The 17443-nt window shown below is 40.8% G+C and overlaps 1 protein-coding gene across 1 annotated transcript; it reads right to left on the bottom strand.

The window, feature by feature from the left end:
* Positions 1 to 15963: 15963 nt before the first annotated feature.
* SARC_02543 (hypothetical protein) lies at positions 15964 to 16757 on the bottom strand (the record flags this gene model as incomplete). Its single annotated transcript, XM_014303674.1, has 2 exons — positions 15964 to 16124; positions 16214 to 16757. The coding sequence occupies 2 exons, from the start codon at positions 16755 to 16757 to the stop codon at positions 15964 to 15966; spliced, it is 705 nt and encodes a 234-aa protein (XP_014159149.1).
* Positions 16758 to 17443: the final 686 nt, after the last annotated feature.

The raw sequence follows: 17443 nt of genomic DNA on the forward strand, positions 1-17443 counted from the left end.
TATATATCAAAATTCATAGTTTTCATGAATAAAATTTATATAATATCTATAACCCTTCAAATATAAGTGATTTTTTCATTACAGATGGTATGCTTACGTAGCCCTATCTAGTATAGCTCAGAGATGAAATCATGTAGTGATTAGTAACCTCTTATAGAAGTGTTTTCTAAAACTTCTAAAGGGAGCAACTTTCAAGGTTCTTCTGAATGTTCATCTGGTCGGGAGGTCGCGTATTCATTAGATAATTGCCATGGTGCATTATTGGTCTTTCTAGTACCCGCAAGCTACACGGGTGTCCGTGTAGGGTATGATTCCTGCAGTAGTATAAGTTTAACAGTATGCTCACTTCTGGCTGGATAGACCGTATCTGTGGTTGTCAACATGGTCATTTCTCACATTTTGACGGAGCTGACCATCTTGACCTAGATGACAACCCAAAAACCGTCCTCCGGATCCACCTTGTGGTAGCTAAAATTACGCTATACTCTAATAGTGAAAAATCCTAACTGGGTGTTCCATCTCCTACTCAGTACACTTGCGAGTCGGCAACATACGACTGTGAATGTCTGTCACATGAATACTGACATTACGACAAAAAAGGTTACGACCAAAGCAGTGTTGGTCAATGCAAGACTAGCGATGGCCAATTTTTTTATACGTATAAGGTAACAGTTGTGAGAATCTTTGTTGTTTATGCATGTCTGATTAGGATTAATAGACTATATAATTATGATTTACTAATACTTGGAATTTCTCCAATTTGACAGTGATCGCCAGATCTTCAAGTATATTCGTACTTGGCGAGAAAAAAATACTGCATGTGGCAATCAAAACATAATTCGGAACGATACCGCTGCTCATCTACAATTTCTACCAAATGATTATTCACAAAACTCTGCAAGTGCAACAGCCACCAGTTTCGATACGTGAAGATTACGATGAATGCCTCGAAAGGTTTTCCGAATCATAGCAACCCGCTCTGTCACTGTCATCAAATATTTGTAGAAATACGGCTTCTGAATCCACTTTGATGGCTCTTATAGTCTAGTATATGGTATGACCCGTATGACTAGGCCATATTTGAAACATTTAAAATAGATGTGGGAGAATATATACCAAGCCTTATAAATTCTGAACTACTACTTGTTGGCCTGGACCTCTCGGCAATCACCATAATCCAATGAGTCTTTTTTTTTTTAAACATCTTCAGACGGACATTTATTAGTAATTGTAAATGTATCAACATGGTTCGCCTTTCTACAACGATACTATGTGAGTCCTAAATTCTTAGTACTCTAGTGAATACGACTAATAGAGTTGCTAGAGTTACGTTCTGTGTGATCGAGGGTATTAAAGCTCTGAGCAGGAGGCAATCCCGCGATACTTCTTAATTATCTTGCCTTGTATTATTCAATATTGTAATTGTTAATCTTACCGTTCCAAGCTGGTACTACTAAAGGCTAGAACTCTGCAAGTGCAACTGCTGTACACTAGTTTTAATAGGTGAAAATTTCTATTCATGCCTCGTAGAAAAATGAATATAGAGCAATCGGCTCTGTCACTATCATCATACAATACATTTCTATTGTCACATGCTGCGCTGACACTCTCGTCACACACCAGAATATTGTGGTGCAGCTAAGTATATCTTTACAATGTTCGTTTTCTTTATGTAATTAGCTTTGGTACAAGGCCCCCCCAAAAAAATGGGGTATAAATTGTGTAGTACTATTGGGCTATCTAGGTGGTGCAAAGTCGTATCATCTGTATTATTCTGGAGACAGAGCCGTCCTGTATCGAGAGGTCACTTTACAGCACTGTGTTAAAGTTCTATTGTGTCAATGGTCATAGGCTGTGAGATAGGGAACGCGTTAGACAATAGTATACGGTAGTAATACAACATGTACGCCCGCTCTATATTGTTCGATTTATAGACCTAGCTATGTTGACACTTTTGCCTTGCGCGCATATCCAATGACTATAATAAGTCCCACATCCAATGTCTGATTACACCTCGTGGATATTATATTGCCCAAAAAAAGCTCACGCGTTCTATGTATATACTACAAGCTCTTAGGTAATAATGTGTACGCGATTCTGGGGATATTGAATGTTCATTCGGCCTGTGCGTGGCGATGTCTTTGATAAAAATCAAGGCTAATAAACAACTTTCTGGCACCCAACTTACTGTAAAAATTAGTCACATTGATGTATTTTTTGTGCTATCTGCTCACTCACGTTTTGCATTGTTCACTGGCCTTTGTCACATGACCGAGTGACAACCCCGATGCCAGTGTACAATATTGTACATGATAGTGCTGCAGTGATATTTTCGATGGAGACAGGTTTCGTCTACAGTGTTTACAAACTGTCAGGGTGTGCAAGAAGTTCTAAACATTATCAATATACTCATCCATATGAATATATTGACCAAGCTAGCCAAATGTACATATGATATTATACTCTCGGATAAGTTTGTTGCCGCCACATGATGACATTGGGGCGTTGTGTTTATTCATTTCAACAAGCCAGAAGTAAGTCTATATAGCCTTGTCAAAATAAGCAAACGCAGGAGCCTGTGAATAACGATGTGTTTTGTGACAATAAATACAAATGTCAATATATGTAGTTATTTGGCCAGTTGCTTTGGTGTAGTCGACATATTAAAATATGATATTAAACCCTTTTGAGTCTCTTCGAGGCACATTGCGATGTATATATCACTAATGTCTCGCCTATTTGATTTATACTTTCTATTAGATTATTGAGTACATATGAGCATGTGTATATATTCGAGCTCTGTGTAACTCTGCAATATATCCCGCGACGTGGTCTGATATAACGCAGAATTCCAGCCCCGTAGAGGTGTCCTATACAATTTTCTCAATATAAACCTTTTACTGCAAAATTAGATGTCAAATAATGTACAGTAAGATTCCATATCTCTATCTGACTAAAACGTTGGTCGTAAATACCTAGTTGGTGGTTTCATATTATTGACGTTTCCCTGTAACACCCAAGACTTGTTATCAGTATATTCTGTATCAGAATGTTTGCTATCTCAACTGTCGCGTTCAGGTCGTAAATCTTGTGCACTAGCAAATATAGTACTCTCCATGATCGTACTTCAAGCCCGAGCGTATCCGCGATGGGATCTATCACCTCTAAATCATCCATAAGAAGGATATTGAAATTATATACTTGCGTAGATGATTTTTATGTGAATCGGCCTAGAGTAACTGCGCAGTTAAAAAGTCTGATCACTTAAGCACTTGATTGTAACACGGTCGCCGTAATTTTTAGCCCAATCATGAGATAGCAGGGAAATACAAACTATAATTTTTATTCCAGTTGGGGCAAAGTATGCCCTCAGAAAATTCAATGACAACACAAGTCCTCACTGCCAAGTATTGCTATTCGTCTGTGTAACTTGATTTTACTGCAGATAGTACATATCGAATCGAATTGAGACACACAAAGTTAAATACATACTTTATGAGTGCCCAATACGTTTAAAAAACAAGGGTAACTGCCTATACTGTCATCCACCTGAAAGTCCGATATGTTTTTTTAGATATAATGTCGTGTGAAGATGTTCAGACTGAACTTCTTCCACGAGTCGGTTTTTTTGAAATCTCGAAAGTATTGCACCCCTTTCACGTGGCATATACTTTTTGACTGCCACAGAATGGTGTTTTGACTATCAAGTTTTGCTATTGAATAAGACATGTTGTAGTGAAGATATTCTACCAGGTAAGAACAAGGTGATGAGTGGAGGTTTGTAGATCGCGACCATATGTCGAATTGCGTGCGCTATCTGCACTGGCTATACTAGAGGCCGTTAGTGACGTGCCGGACACCAATCCATCTCTGTTAATCTGAACCACTAACAAAGTGCGAATAGCAGGTTATCACCTGCTAAGTTACGATTTTATTTCAGTTCTTGATACTTTCGGAATTGACTAGTCTTCCAGTCGAATGTATTCATGAGCACGGCTTTCCCTTCTGATAGGTGCGAATGCTATTTCCAATGTAGGCTAATAAAAAAAATAGAAAAGAAAGGATCAGATCAGTTATATCTGCTTGCCGCAAGCAGTATACGCATTCTTTATCCCAATGCCTAGTCCCTATTTCAAAGATAATAGTGAAAAGCATGCTTATTCCAGAAATGGCACTGCTATGTCAAATCATTAAATTTCATCCAAGCCGCATTATTTTTGGATTCGTTGAACACAGCACGGGGCCTTAGAACCGTGGAATCAAAAGCTAGTCCTACTAAGGTTTTGTTGTGTCCTCTCTAGGTTAGTCTTTACGATTACCCCTGAAATAGCTTAGGTTGTACATTCTCATCAATAAATCGGATTTCTCGTGATATGTGATACAAACGTAGAGATTGTAGACAAGCTAAATACCTGAGGATGAGAGCAGAAGCAATTAAAAATCGGGACAATCCAGAAAATCGTTCGGGAAATGAGAAAATATCATAGTAAAGGAAAGAAGATATGAACAATACACTTCCTGCCTTGCAGCCCTAGCAATCACACTAGTCGGAATAGAACCGTACAATCTAAATGACAAAATTCCAAGGTGGTCTTGATAACAAAATACCCGCCATTGTGCCACCCAGACTAATTTCGCAAGATATTGAAACCGCTGTATCACGACCACGTACACTCGATTTTCACCGCTCCACATTGAGAACATTCTGCTTCTTGTTTCCCTTCTCTTCTTCTAGAATATTACTATGGTATAGAGATCGTCACAATTTACTACCAACACACTATCTCCAAATGCAATCCCGATGGAACTAGGACGTTTCCAATTAATGAATCTTCGAAGCCTGAGGAGCTAAAGGTCGTAAAAGGTATGTTAGTTTGAAATACAAGTGATTTCCGACACAGCGTTCTTACGTATAATGGGGCGGCAAAATCTATGCTGTACAGTGTCTATTCTATATAATTGCACCTTTTGTATCCAACATACCTCAAAATACTATTGCAAGGCTTCCAGTCTGGTTAGGTACAGTTCAATAAGTGATTTCTTTTCTGTAAGTTATACAACTAGACAACCCGGGAAAATGTAATCAATGAGGTATTCATACTTCATAGACAAACAATTCGGAAGCTAATTAAGTTGGTAAATGTTTTTAAAGAAACATGATTCTCACAAAACTATACTTAGGATGAAACTCTCCGACATGATAAATAAGAATTAGTACAGGTGTTGAGTTAAAGAGTGGCTTTTTAAGATGCGACCAACGGAAACAATAAACCAATTCTCAAGTGCGAATCTCTCAGCTAGGTAGAGTCCTAGGTTGAAGGACTCGCATTGAGTCTTTATTTATGTTTGGTGTTTCTACACTAGACTCGAATTCTACTTGAATGTTTTTCTTACCCGCAGGAGTCCCTGTAACCTCTACCGGTAATCCCGCTATATTTCTAATCATTCTAATATCAGAAGTATTGGATCTTGGATCCAAAACTCAGTATTTGATAATCCTGGGGGTTTGCTTTTGGATTGGCTTTTCTGATAATCTGGTCCCTAGATGCTACAGCCCCCTAACTTTGTACTTCAGAGCCTGCGAAGGAGTGAAAAATGTCATCTTACAGCACTAGATTATCTAGAGGTTGGTGTTTTTGTACAGGGAAATCCCTTTCCCATAAGGGGGATATAAGGAAAAGCCTGCCACCATTATCTATTCTTAATTATTGCATAATTTAAAACTATGATATGATAAAAGTTCTCGACCACGCTCATCGGAGTCAGTCTTGACATGTGCTATCGGTTGATCTCAACTTGGCTTAGGAAAACGCAACTCAATGGTGGCTCTACAACCGAGTATTTGGTCCTTATTCATCTGGCTAGTGGGCGGAGCATGCTTCAAGGTGAGAAACGTGGAAGTGGCATTCGGTGTCAGTGAAACATGGTTGAGTTACCCGCCTCGTGCGCTTCCTGTTGCTCACTGATCGCTCAACAGTGCTCGTTACTGTTGACCTCGTCGGCCTGGATTGCCTTCGCTTGCGTCTGGTACGCTGTCGGTGTAGTGTAAAACATCAACACCTGCGATTTCTGATTCATGCGTTCAGGTACGCTCCCCATCTGTCTATTGTTGTAGGTACTCCAGGGATCCATCACCTTGTGCGGATGGTCTGTGGTCAAGTATCGAGGAGAACTGAGTCTCTGCTGATGGTTGTACTTGACTTACTTGTCTATTGGGGGTGGATTCCTCCACAGCATTAGCCTTCTTGACTAGTTCGATAAATTCATCACTGACCGAGTTAGAATATTCCGGGGCTTTAGTCCCATCAAAGGTGCAGACAAAATACCCGTTGCCCTCATGCTTACTATTTTGTATGGTACTCCATATGTTGCTGTTATTTTATTCATTTCCCCTTGGTAACGAACCATTACAATATTCCCTTCCTGGAAGTGTACATACTTCTTTTGGTATTTTCGGACATATGCTGCGCGCAGTTTCTCTTGATATTGTGCAGCATTTGCATATAGTTGTGGTTTAACTGATTGTTCTAGATTATTCGTCATATTTCCCACGGTACTGTTGTATCAGGTGCATTGACTGGTGTGCTATAATCGGTTTGTTGGTTTTGTCTTCGTCCATAGTACACATTGAATCGCGGTGATTTGTTTCTTCGTGATGAACGTAGATTGTGGCCCATTTGAACAAATTGAAGGCGTGAACATCAGTTGCCTTGGTTTGGTTCAACGAATTCCTCAGTAAGGGTACGAGGTCTCTATGAGAACGCTCGTTTGCTCCCATTACATTGGGTTGATACGGTCGGGACACTAGGTGTTCTGACGGCTCGATGATTTTTGAGAGTATGTCATTCACATATTCTGTGCCGTGATCCGTTTGTATGACTTGTGGAAAGCCATGTTCACACATGATTGAAACTAGTGTTCGTACGGCAGTTGCCGCTGATTTGTTCATCATTGGTCTAAGTATGGCGTATGATGAGTGTACATCGAGCCAAACTAGGACGTATGTGTTACCTCTATTCGAGCCTCATACATTGTATCATACATACTTACCATTTTTGAAATAAATAATATTATCCCTATCAAGGGACCGATGGTATCCACTTGTATCTTGTCTCCCGGAAATGCGGCTGTTACTATTTGTAAAAGGTGGAAGCCCTTCTTGTAAATTTTGTTCTCGATACATGGTACACAGCCTTCAATGTATTGGTTTACCTGTTTTTTTCTGGCGTGACCATGTGTGACCATCTAAATGAAGTTTGTTCATTGTTCCTTCAACGGTGTAGTGTCCCATATTGTGGTATTGAGCTACAAGGGTAGCTCTGTCCTCGTATGTGACTGTGTCTAGCTCTGCCGACTCGTCCTCGGTTTGCAACGACGCGATCTTTATGGTTGGATGTGCTAGTTTTTGGTCAAATTAGGGTGGCATTTTGCCCATCTTGGCTACTAGTGTGACCCCCCATGGTGTTTTGCCACAGGCTGTCGTGCCACCGTTTAGGAACGTGTTGTTCGTATTTTCAACTATCATCGGGTCTTGTTAGAGCAGTGACAGTAATTTGGAGAACCACTTTACATTTGGATAGCAGGGTTCACATATTGTGTTGCTCGTGGCTTCCTCTATGACTTTGTCCAGAACGACTGGGATTAGTTCCCAGGGAGGATTCGCCCATGCGTTTATTTTATCTGCCCACTTTTGTAGTATTGCATTTTGCTCTTTGATGTAGAACTTTGCTCTGTGTGCATTGTGTGCTGCTGCAAATGAATCAGTGGTGGACTTTGCAAGCCTGCGTGCCTTTTTGTAGAATCGTGGATGTAGTTTCCAGTCTATGGTAGATACCAGCATGGTCATGTTTATTTCAAGGTCAGTGTATTCTTGACCGTTGTTTGTATTCTTGTTGCCTTCCTTCAATACATTTTGTGTTTTGATGTTGAAGGTGTCTTCGTGTAATCATGATAGTATGTCGGCAGATTGGTTGTCTGTGCCTGGCACATGTATGATTGTGAAGTGGCGATGGGAATGTTTTCGCTATTCTTTTCGTTAACATGGGATGCAGCGTTTGCTGTTTATTCGTCTGGCATAGCGCTTTGTGATCTGTCCAAAATTTAATATCGCCTCCTTTGATACATGTGTTCCGGAAAGTGTTCTAGACTGTATAGCAACGCTAGTAGCTCTTTCGTATTCGTTCCATATCTTTGTAGTGCGGGGTTCAAGCCTTTGAGAAATAGAGAATATCTCGTTTGACCCCGTCTATTATTTGAAGTAGGCAGCCTCCTATGACATAATCACTTGATGATTTGGAATGACAAAGTTGGCAAAGTTACGTTTTTTGATGACTTCTCGTACCGTCTTCCTGTGTTTCTCTTCTGTGAGGCTGGCGATGACTATCTCATCTACGTATACTTGTTCGCCTTTAATGTCAATGGGTAGGTCGGCCATGACTCTTTATAATTGTACTGTTAGCGAGTGTAATTCGAATGGTACTGACTTAAATGAGTAATGTGCACCTTTCCATGAAAAAAAAAAATGAAGAGTGTTGCCTGCTTTCACTCTCCATGAAAAAGTGAAGAGTGTTGCCTGCTTTCGTGTACACGAAAATGGTGGAAGCCTCCTGTCAAGTCCAATTTGGAAAAGAATTGTGCACCGTGTAGATTGTGGAGTACTTCTTTTGTTTTTGGCAAATTGAATTTGTCTTGTTCATGTTGATAACTTACTTCTCTTAAGTCCAAACATGTGCGTACTGTCTTTAGTAGGCCTGTTTGTTCAAATTCACCTATTGGTAATAGTGGCAGATTCACCTGTGTTGGTGTTGTTCTCTTGTATATGTGTCCCTCTTTGACCCATTTCTGAACATCTGTCTATGGTATGTATTTGTGAGGAACAAAGTTCACTTTAGCGTGTCGAATGTTTTGGCTTTGACTTCTTGTCTCAGTATCTTCACTACTGACGCTGGTAGATTGCAGTGTACAACAGGTGTGATCATGCTGTTTTGGTCTAAAATGTCTGATAGCAATTCTCTGAATCCTTCTTGCTCATGTTTAGGGTCTTCTTCGTGTGGTATAAGAAGTGATTCCCATTTGAAATCCGTTGGTATGAGTAGATTGATTATATCCGCTAGATATATGCCCAAGTATGGTAAAATATACATACCTAAAAGTATTGGTGGCTTCTTGTTGGGGAGGTCGAGTACCTCAAAGCAGTTTGATGTTTTTCTACCTCTGTAGTTTTTATCACCTACTTCTGTTGAGCTTATACATTTTACTCGTGTATAAGATTGTGCTAGCTGTATGTAGCCGGGTTGTGCTTTGACTGATAAGGATAGTTCAGTCACACACTACGATACATGCATGAGCGTTGTGCTCTTGAATCTACTAGTGCATTGTACGTAGTGCCATTGATTAGCATGTCTATATGCATCTTTGGTCTCGTGGGTTAGGGATTATAAAGTAAGGTATGTAAGCAATATCATTTGCATTGATTAGCAACTTTTCTTCATCAGTGTGTGCATTCACAATGTCTACCATGTTTACCATGTTAGCTTCCGCCCACCAAGTTTGTCAAATTTCTTCATCCATCTCTTGGTTCCGTACCTTGTGGTCCAACCCCTCTGGGCGGACCCACCTCTCTGGCCAGACCCCATGTGGGTGTGTCAAGCCTTGGACGGTTGACTCGTTGGTCTGGGAAGGTTGCGTTCCTCACTCGCTCTCGATTGCGGTTAGCTTACGTTATTGTTGCTTGTCTGACAAGATCTTCAGATAGTTCATGGAATACCTACTCTGTCATGTCAAACAAGTGTTCACTACTACCATCTGGCTTTGTTTGATCCTTTATTATAATCTTGTCGGTTCTGCTTGCTGTCCGTAAATGACTAGTGAGAGGTAACGTGATGCTTTGGGAAGTTACAAATGGATGGACGCTCTCTCAGTGTCCTTGTACCGTTTCTCTAGCTCGAGCATTGTGCGGCGCAATAGTGCTGCTCTGACTTCAACATTCATGCGAGTGTTATAGAAGCCGTCGAGCCATTTCTCTAGTAGATAGTCTACTGGAGTTTTACACAAGTTGTCAGTGATCAATATATTGTAGTCTTCCACATCCGCGAAATCTTTCCAAAGCTGTTTGGAACTACATATATTATTGAGTGCATCGCTCATCCTCCATTGTTTGGAATTGAGTTGCTTGAGGATGCTTGGAAAACTGGCATTGTGCTCGTTTGTACTGGCCTGACTCTGGCGGTACGACTTGTGCTTCCTCGTGTGTGTGTGCGAGTCGAGCTTGTGTGTGTAGACTCTTTCGTGCTGCTCTTGTCTGTTGATATGGAGCAGAAGTTATTGACTGATCTGTGTGTCCATTGTTCACTATGGTGTTACAACTCATGTTGTATTATAAACACTTGATATATTGAACTGATTTTTCTTGTTGAACATAACTGTATTCTCCGTTTAAATGTACACGTGTCGTGTGAATTGCGGTTGTTTACATTTGGGTTGGCCTCCGTTGTGGTGTGTGTGTCGTATGTGATTGCAGTTCTGTGGTCTTGGTTGACTTGCACTTGCAATCTCTTTGATATCTGAGTTTATGTGGAGGTAGTTTTTGTTCGAGTTGATAAACCTTGGTTTATCTATGCCTCATGTGGAGTACCGAATTTCCGCGTGTTTGAAGTTGTTTTACTTCTTGCTACAATTATTCGTTTTGATATGTACGAACTATTGTCAGTTTAGTGTTCATAATATAGTATATAATTATTATTTACTTTATGTGTTGTATGTGCATACACATGTTTCTTGACCTGATTCGTTCTTGTACCTCCCTGTGTTGTGTTCGGCTAAGGCGCCTTGGTTCCGTTATGATGTTTTGTAGATCATTTGCCTCGATGTCTGTGCACTTGATTGTCGTTTATAGCCATGCTATTTTTGTCTGTACGTGTGATTTGTTCATGTAAAGTATACTGTGTGTACTTGTATGTATGTATCATCCCTAGAGTTCGGATATCCCGTATGTATCACTTGTGTTTGAACTCTTAGTGGCCTCAATCACTTGCCGTTATGCGTGTCGTCGTGGCCCTGACTCCCAAGTGTTGGTGTGCTTTCTGTTTGATCACTAGGGGCCCTGACTCACAAATGATTGTATTCTACCTTCTGTTTGATCTTGAAATGTTAGGCACCGTATTTCTCCTGTGTCTTTTTTAGCATTTGTGATGTATGTTTCGTGCACTTCTAATTTCAACATGTGGTGTCTCAGTTTGTCTGGTCGGTGTGCATTACCTATTCTTAGTGAACAGTGTTATCCTTCTTATATAGAATCTATGTCTTACTGTGCTTGTATTCCGTCTTAAGGCAATTTGTTGTTCTTAAGTCGTATGTTCTGGACTCTTCAGAACAAATGTGTGTGATTTAGTTATTTTATCATGTTGTTTGAGCTTATATGTTTCTTTTCTACATTTGTGTCGTGAGGTATACTATTTCGTATTCATAAGAAGCTCACCCTTATGTATTTACAATAGATAGTGTTGTATTCTCTGCTCTCATGCCATTCTGATTCCTGATATATGATTCATGTACTTATGGATAGGAGTTCTAGAAAAACATACATGGGTATCTTCAATATAGTTAGAAATACGTCATACAAATTATATGTATTCGTATGTTCTATGTTGTTTGCAAGCAAGAGTTTCTCTTTGCGTCTTCGTTGGGCTATTCCATTGTATGTATCATTACAGAAGTTGACTTTTTAATAACTCGTACCTAATAGTATTTATCTACTTATGTCTTTTCTGCATCGTTTACTCTGACATGTATGTTCGTCATTACTCTTTGTTACTTGTTTAGTGCTAGAGTTGTAGTATTTGCTAATACCTGTTTGCTCGAGTTGTTAAAAAATTTGAATTAATGTATAGTATAATTTATTATTCTCTCTAGTAAGATATTATATATGTATTTCTTTTACATGTGCATATGGAGCCCACACGTAAGTATAATGTGATCGTTTTATAAAGCCTAAGAATATATGTGTCAGTTCTTGTATGACACTGCTGACAGGTCACTATTATTACTCGTCTGACAGCTGTAGTTATCGTGTGACAGTTGTCATTATGACAACACGTCTGACAGCTGTCACTTTCCTGTGTACCGAATTGTTATTGTGTCCGAATAGTGATGACAGTGTTGATTTTGGCTTAACACGAGTCTCTTATGCGTGCACCTTTTTAGGTTTATACTTGACACCGTGATGCTTAAACAACGTTCTTATGTGTAACTGTCGTTTTAGACGTATTTGAATTTGACGTGTGCTCGTACGTGTCACTGTCTTCCTAGGTGTCTTGTGTTTTGTCCTATTCAACACTACTGGTGTTGACTCTTGGCTAGTGTGTGAATATGTACAGAGCTTTCAGTTTATTTTACACTTGTAGGGCATAGTACACCAAAATAAAAGAAGTTATCACAATGTCACGTTTCTGAATTTTTCTAACGTCTTATCATTGATAATGCTATCACACTGAGGTTTCACTGTTTGTTCACGCGGGACGTACCAGGTGTGCTTACCTTTGGTCACGCCTAGTTTCACTTACTTTAGTAAACAGCAAGACAACGGTTGTCGAGCTTGTCGGGTATCTTGTTGGTGGAGCTCGTACTTTTTCAGTTTAGAAGTTTCCTCTTCGTCTCAGTCTCTTTGCTGAGCAAGAATTTCTTCTGCGTTGCTCTTAGCTCTCAGGGCCCAGTGGTAGCCTTACCCCTCGGTGGTATATTCTTTGTCAGAATCTTGTTGTGGCCCCACCCCTCTTGTTATTGTATCATTCTTACTTTGTACTAGTTAACATTTGTGTATAACAGAGTTCTGCTTCTGTTGGTTGACTTACCCCGGTAAAGATATTGTTAAAAATATAGAGTTAGAGAGTAGCTTAATGAGATACGACCAAAGGAAACAATCGACCACTTCTCCAGTGCGAAACTCTCAGCTAGGTAAAGTCCTAGGCTGAAAGGCTCACATTGAGTCTTTATTTGTGTTTGTTGTTTCTACACTAGAATCAAATTCTAATTGAGTGTTATTCTCACACGTAAGAGTCCCGGTATCATATACCGGAAATCTCGCTCTATTTCTGATCACTCTAATATCAGAAATAATGGATCCCGGATCCAAAAACTCAATATGTGATAAACCTGGGTTTTGGGTTTTGGATAGGCTTTTCTGATAATATGGTCCCTAGATGCTACACAGGCATCAGTATCTTCTGGGAAACCGCGAGATGACCAGAGTTGATATTGGGTTTGATGTATCCAGAATGCATAAATTTTCATAAATGTCAGTACTGATCGAAAGGATAAAAGACCACATACCAAGTATGCAACTTCCCAATATTATCTTTATGTTTCTTGCTTCCCTTCTCTTCTTCTAGAATATTACTATGGTATAGAGATCGTCACAATCCACTCCAAGACAATCCACTCCAAAACACAATCTCCAAATGTAATCCCGATAGAACCATGACGTTCCCAAATGAATGTATCTTTAAAGCCTTACAGAGAGATTAGAATATGTAAAAGGTATGATAGTTCAAATACAAGTTATTTCCGACACAACATTCCTACGTATAATGTGGCGGCAAAATCTAAGCTGTAAAGTGTCTAACTAAAACAATAGCACCTCATGTAGCCAACATACCTCGATATACTATAACATTTCTTCGAAGGGTTCCAGTTTTTTTTTAGGGACATATGAATAGTTATTTTCTCTTCTACACGTTATACAACTAGACAAACCTGAAAAAATGTAGTCAATGAGGTGTCCATACTTCATAGACAAACGGAAGCAAGACAAGTTTGTATCATGAAAAAAAAAACACGATGTCAACAGAACTACACTTAAGCTGAAACTCTCCGACATTCTAAACAAGAATTAGTACAGACATGAATATCTCCTGGCGAACCTGATATGAACAGAGCTGCGATTGGTTTTGATGTACCTAGAATGTATAAATCTTCATAAAATCAAAGTGATCGAATGGTCAAAAGGCGATCACATACCAAGTATTTAATCCCCATTGTTAACTCTCTGTTTCTTGCTAACCTTCTCTTCTTTTAGAATATTATGTATAGAGATCGTCACAATTTACTCTAAACACAATCTTCAATTGCAAACCCGATATAACTATGACGTTCCCAAATTGATGAATCTTCGAAGTCTGAGAAACTAGAAGTTGTAAAAAGTATGATATTTTAAAATACAAGACATTTCCGACACAACGTTCCTACCTATAATGTGGCGGTAAAATATAAGATGTGGTGTCTAATTAAAACAATAGCATCTCATGTAGCCAACATACCTCACAATTACTATCACATTGGTTTGAAGACTTCCAAGGTGTTTTTATCTTCTGCACGTTATACATACAACTAAACAAACCGGAAAAATATAATCCATGAGGTATCCGTACTTCATAGACAAAGGACTTTGAATTTAAAAAGTTTGTATATACACTGAGAATATATATTATCAAGTGCGACAAGACAAACAAACCATCCGACAGGTCAGATATCAATTGACCCAGGACACAAAAGGTATTCAAATCGTTTATATCAACTATGGTGAGCTTGCGAAATGGATAAACCACTAGGTGGATTTTTCTAGTTGTCGTCCCACCGCTTAGTCTCTGACCAAACGGTGTTTGATCTTTTAAACTTCCGTAGTATAGCGCATTAAGATCATCTACATATACTTCATTCGAAACGTGGCTCCGAGCAATAAGTGTTCAAACGAAATACATCACACATCGTCTTAGATGAGTAGTCTCGCAATTGTGAATGCATAAAAAGAGTATCACGGTAGTAGGTTAAGCACACCATGATTGCGGTAAACCTGTAGAGGGCTCTCATACTGTCGCATTTCTATGAACTCTACTTTGCGTTCAAATCCACGAATCTGAGTATCAAGTGGTACCGTTGGTTTTAGCTTCATGCACGGTATTACCTGTCTGTATGGTATATCCTCCAAGTCCTGTTCTTGTGTGCATACAATAAAGGCAGTGGCGTCTTCAAATGGCATAGATTGCAATTACTGCTCGTTTTCTACAATAAAACCTAACAGCGCCTTAGGAGTCCCTTCTTGCTGTAGAGCTCAGGTGTAAACCCATTTCCTCAGGTGTTGGTTTCTGAGCAAATGATGTTTCCACCTTAGCGCAAAATAAGGGCAATCGGCGAAGAGCTCCAAGCAACCGTTTCATCAGCCGGTCACAAGCTTGAATAGCTCTCAGAAGGGGTCCAACTCTGATGATTATACATCAATACTGATCTGATATCTGTAGTCTCTCAGGGGACTCTCGGGGGACTTGTCTTGTATTCGAATCGTAAGATAACATTAACCTCCACGGAACAACAAAACTTGAAGCTACAATTATTCAAAAAGTATGGAATGTCGGACCTCCTAAGTTATTAGACTGTCAATTATAACAACTTAGAAGTACTTTATTGCTGTGCTTGCTCAAGCTATTTTTGCTATACTGACCAGGGATTATTTCTGTCATGACTAATTCATGTACAGGGGAAAATTTAATTTCAATTGAACGAGGAAAACCCTATTAACATTTTAATTGTACTTGTTAATATAAACTACAGATGATTTGCTACGCTTACACCGAGTTATTATTGGTGGATATTTATTTCAAAAGAGATAAGCTACAATACATGTGCATATGGTATGGCTCTCATAGCCCTTGTAGTGGTTCGGGAAAGATCGATGGGAAGAAGTGGGCAGTAAATTTCTGTTTGAAGCTTGGGCCAAGTGAGTCGACCATGGAGGATATGCGCTGGGTCAATTCGGGCTGGTGCTGACAAAAACCTGACACCATCGGGTGTGCCATGTATTCGCTTGCTGACCTACTAAGTAGCGTACCCACCTCTGTGGTACGGATCGGGTCTGCACCGTGTAGTGCCGTGGAATGGGTTAGTGCAGAGTACGAAATACCGAGTACGACCAGGTCATCCGTCATGATTCGGGGTTAGGGGTGAGCCAATGCCGCACCAGACCACGGACGCATTCGATATGTGCTGGCTGGCCTGGATCGGAAGTATCATAGGCGGAACCAATAAGCGCGATGACTTGGTTTTAGCAGTGTGATTAGCCGGGGTATGGGGAACATCTGTTGATGTGTCAGAGACGAGTGTGGGTATGGGAGTTGTTCTACATGCTGGATAAAGGATCCAAGGTGTTCGTGGAGGGTCCAGATACCGTGGAAGTCATGGCGCTCCTGTAGTTGGTGAAGGAGATCAGGGCCAATGGGTGGCAGTTTCGGGCCTACCAGGATGCGTCGAATCAATTGTTGGATGCAGGTAAAGTGGCTGGTGGTGAATTTGTGGTCACCGGGGCAGACAGGGCAGAGACAGCCGTAGGCGTGGTCGTCGAGCAATGTGAACATGTACGTATTCATTACAATCATAGCACAGAGCCGGAGTTTTGTAGGCTCGAAGTAGCGGTTGAAGCTGTCGTGTCTGGCTTTGTCCCGATTTGAGATTTGCGGTATACTCATGACAAGTAGGTAGTAGTATTGGCGCTGGGCCATTGCCGCGATCTCCTTGTTGGACCAGCGTTTTGTTGAGTTCTTCCTAGTGTCGTCACAGCGTTGGCGGAGGGCCACATGGTCGGGTGTACGCCCGCCCGTGGTTTTGTATACAATTTCCAGGTGGGCATAGATACTGTACGGGAAGCGCAGTGATGGTTTGTCGTGGACCCAGGCGGGTTGCGTCAGAGGGGTGAGTGGGTTTGTGCTGCCCATTGAGTCGTGTTGTATTCCCAGGCAACCTCCGAGGTAGTCCGCGTATGGTCGTGCGGGGAGCAGGCCACAAAAGTGGAGTATGTTTGTTTGATATTTTGGGAACCTAGGGTATTTAGTGCCCGTGATGATGGCTGCTGCTTAGAAGAGTGCTGAGTTATAGCGCTCGAGTAGGGGGTCCAGCGCATCCTTCCGTGTAGGCGGAGCCCAGGCAATAATATTCAGGCCATATGTAGCCGTGGATAGGATGAATGTTTTGAACAGCACCAGTCGGTTGCGGGGGTGTCGCCAGCTGAAGCCACGAAAGCCATAAGCGCGGAAAGAGGCGATACCCAGGGACAATGCTGCAACAAGAAATTCCATATGTCTAGCGAGGTTGATCCCTGGTATTCCATGAGAGTGGGAACCCCAGATATTTGGAGAGTTTAGGCTTGACATGTGTAGGCGCCATCTTCAGGGGGAGGTACCGTGTGTTCCAAGGTACGTCTGCGAGCGTCGGCGTGATACGATCACCATTTATACGGAGGGTTGGCACCGCATGTGGCAAGTCGGTAGATCGTACTCGGGGTTTGATGACACCCTGTTCGAGGCCAGACTTGCACCCCCACGCATCAATGTCTGTCGTCTAAGAAGGGCTGGAGCGAAACCGATTCGGGGGCTTGGATTCGTGTATTGTCGACAAATAAATA

The sequence above is a fragment of the Sphaeroforma arctica genome (genome assembly GCF_001186125.1).
Source record: "Sphaeroforma arctica JP610 unplaced genomic scaffold supercont1.116, whole genome shotgun sequence".
In the NCBI taxonomy this organism is placed as follows: Eukaryota; class Ichthyosporea; order Ichthyophonida; genus Sphaeroforma; species Sphaeroforma arctica.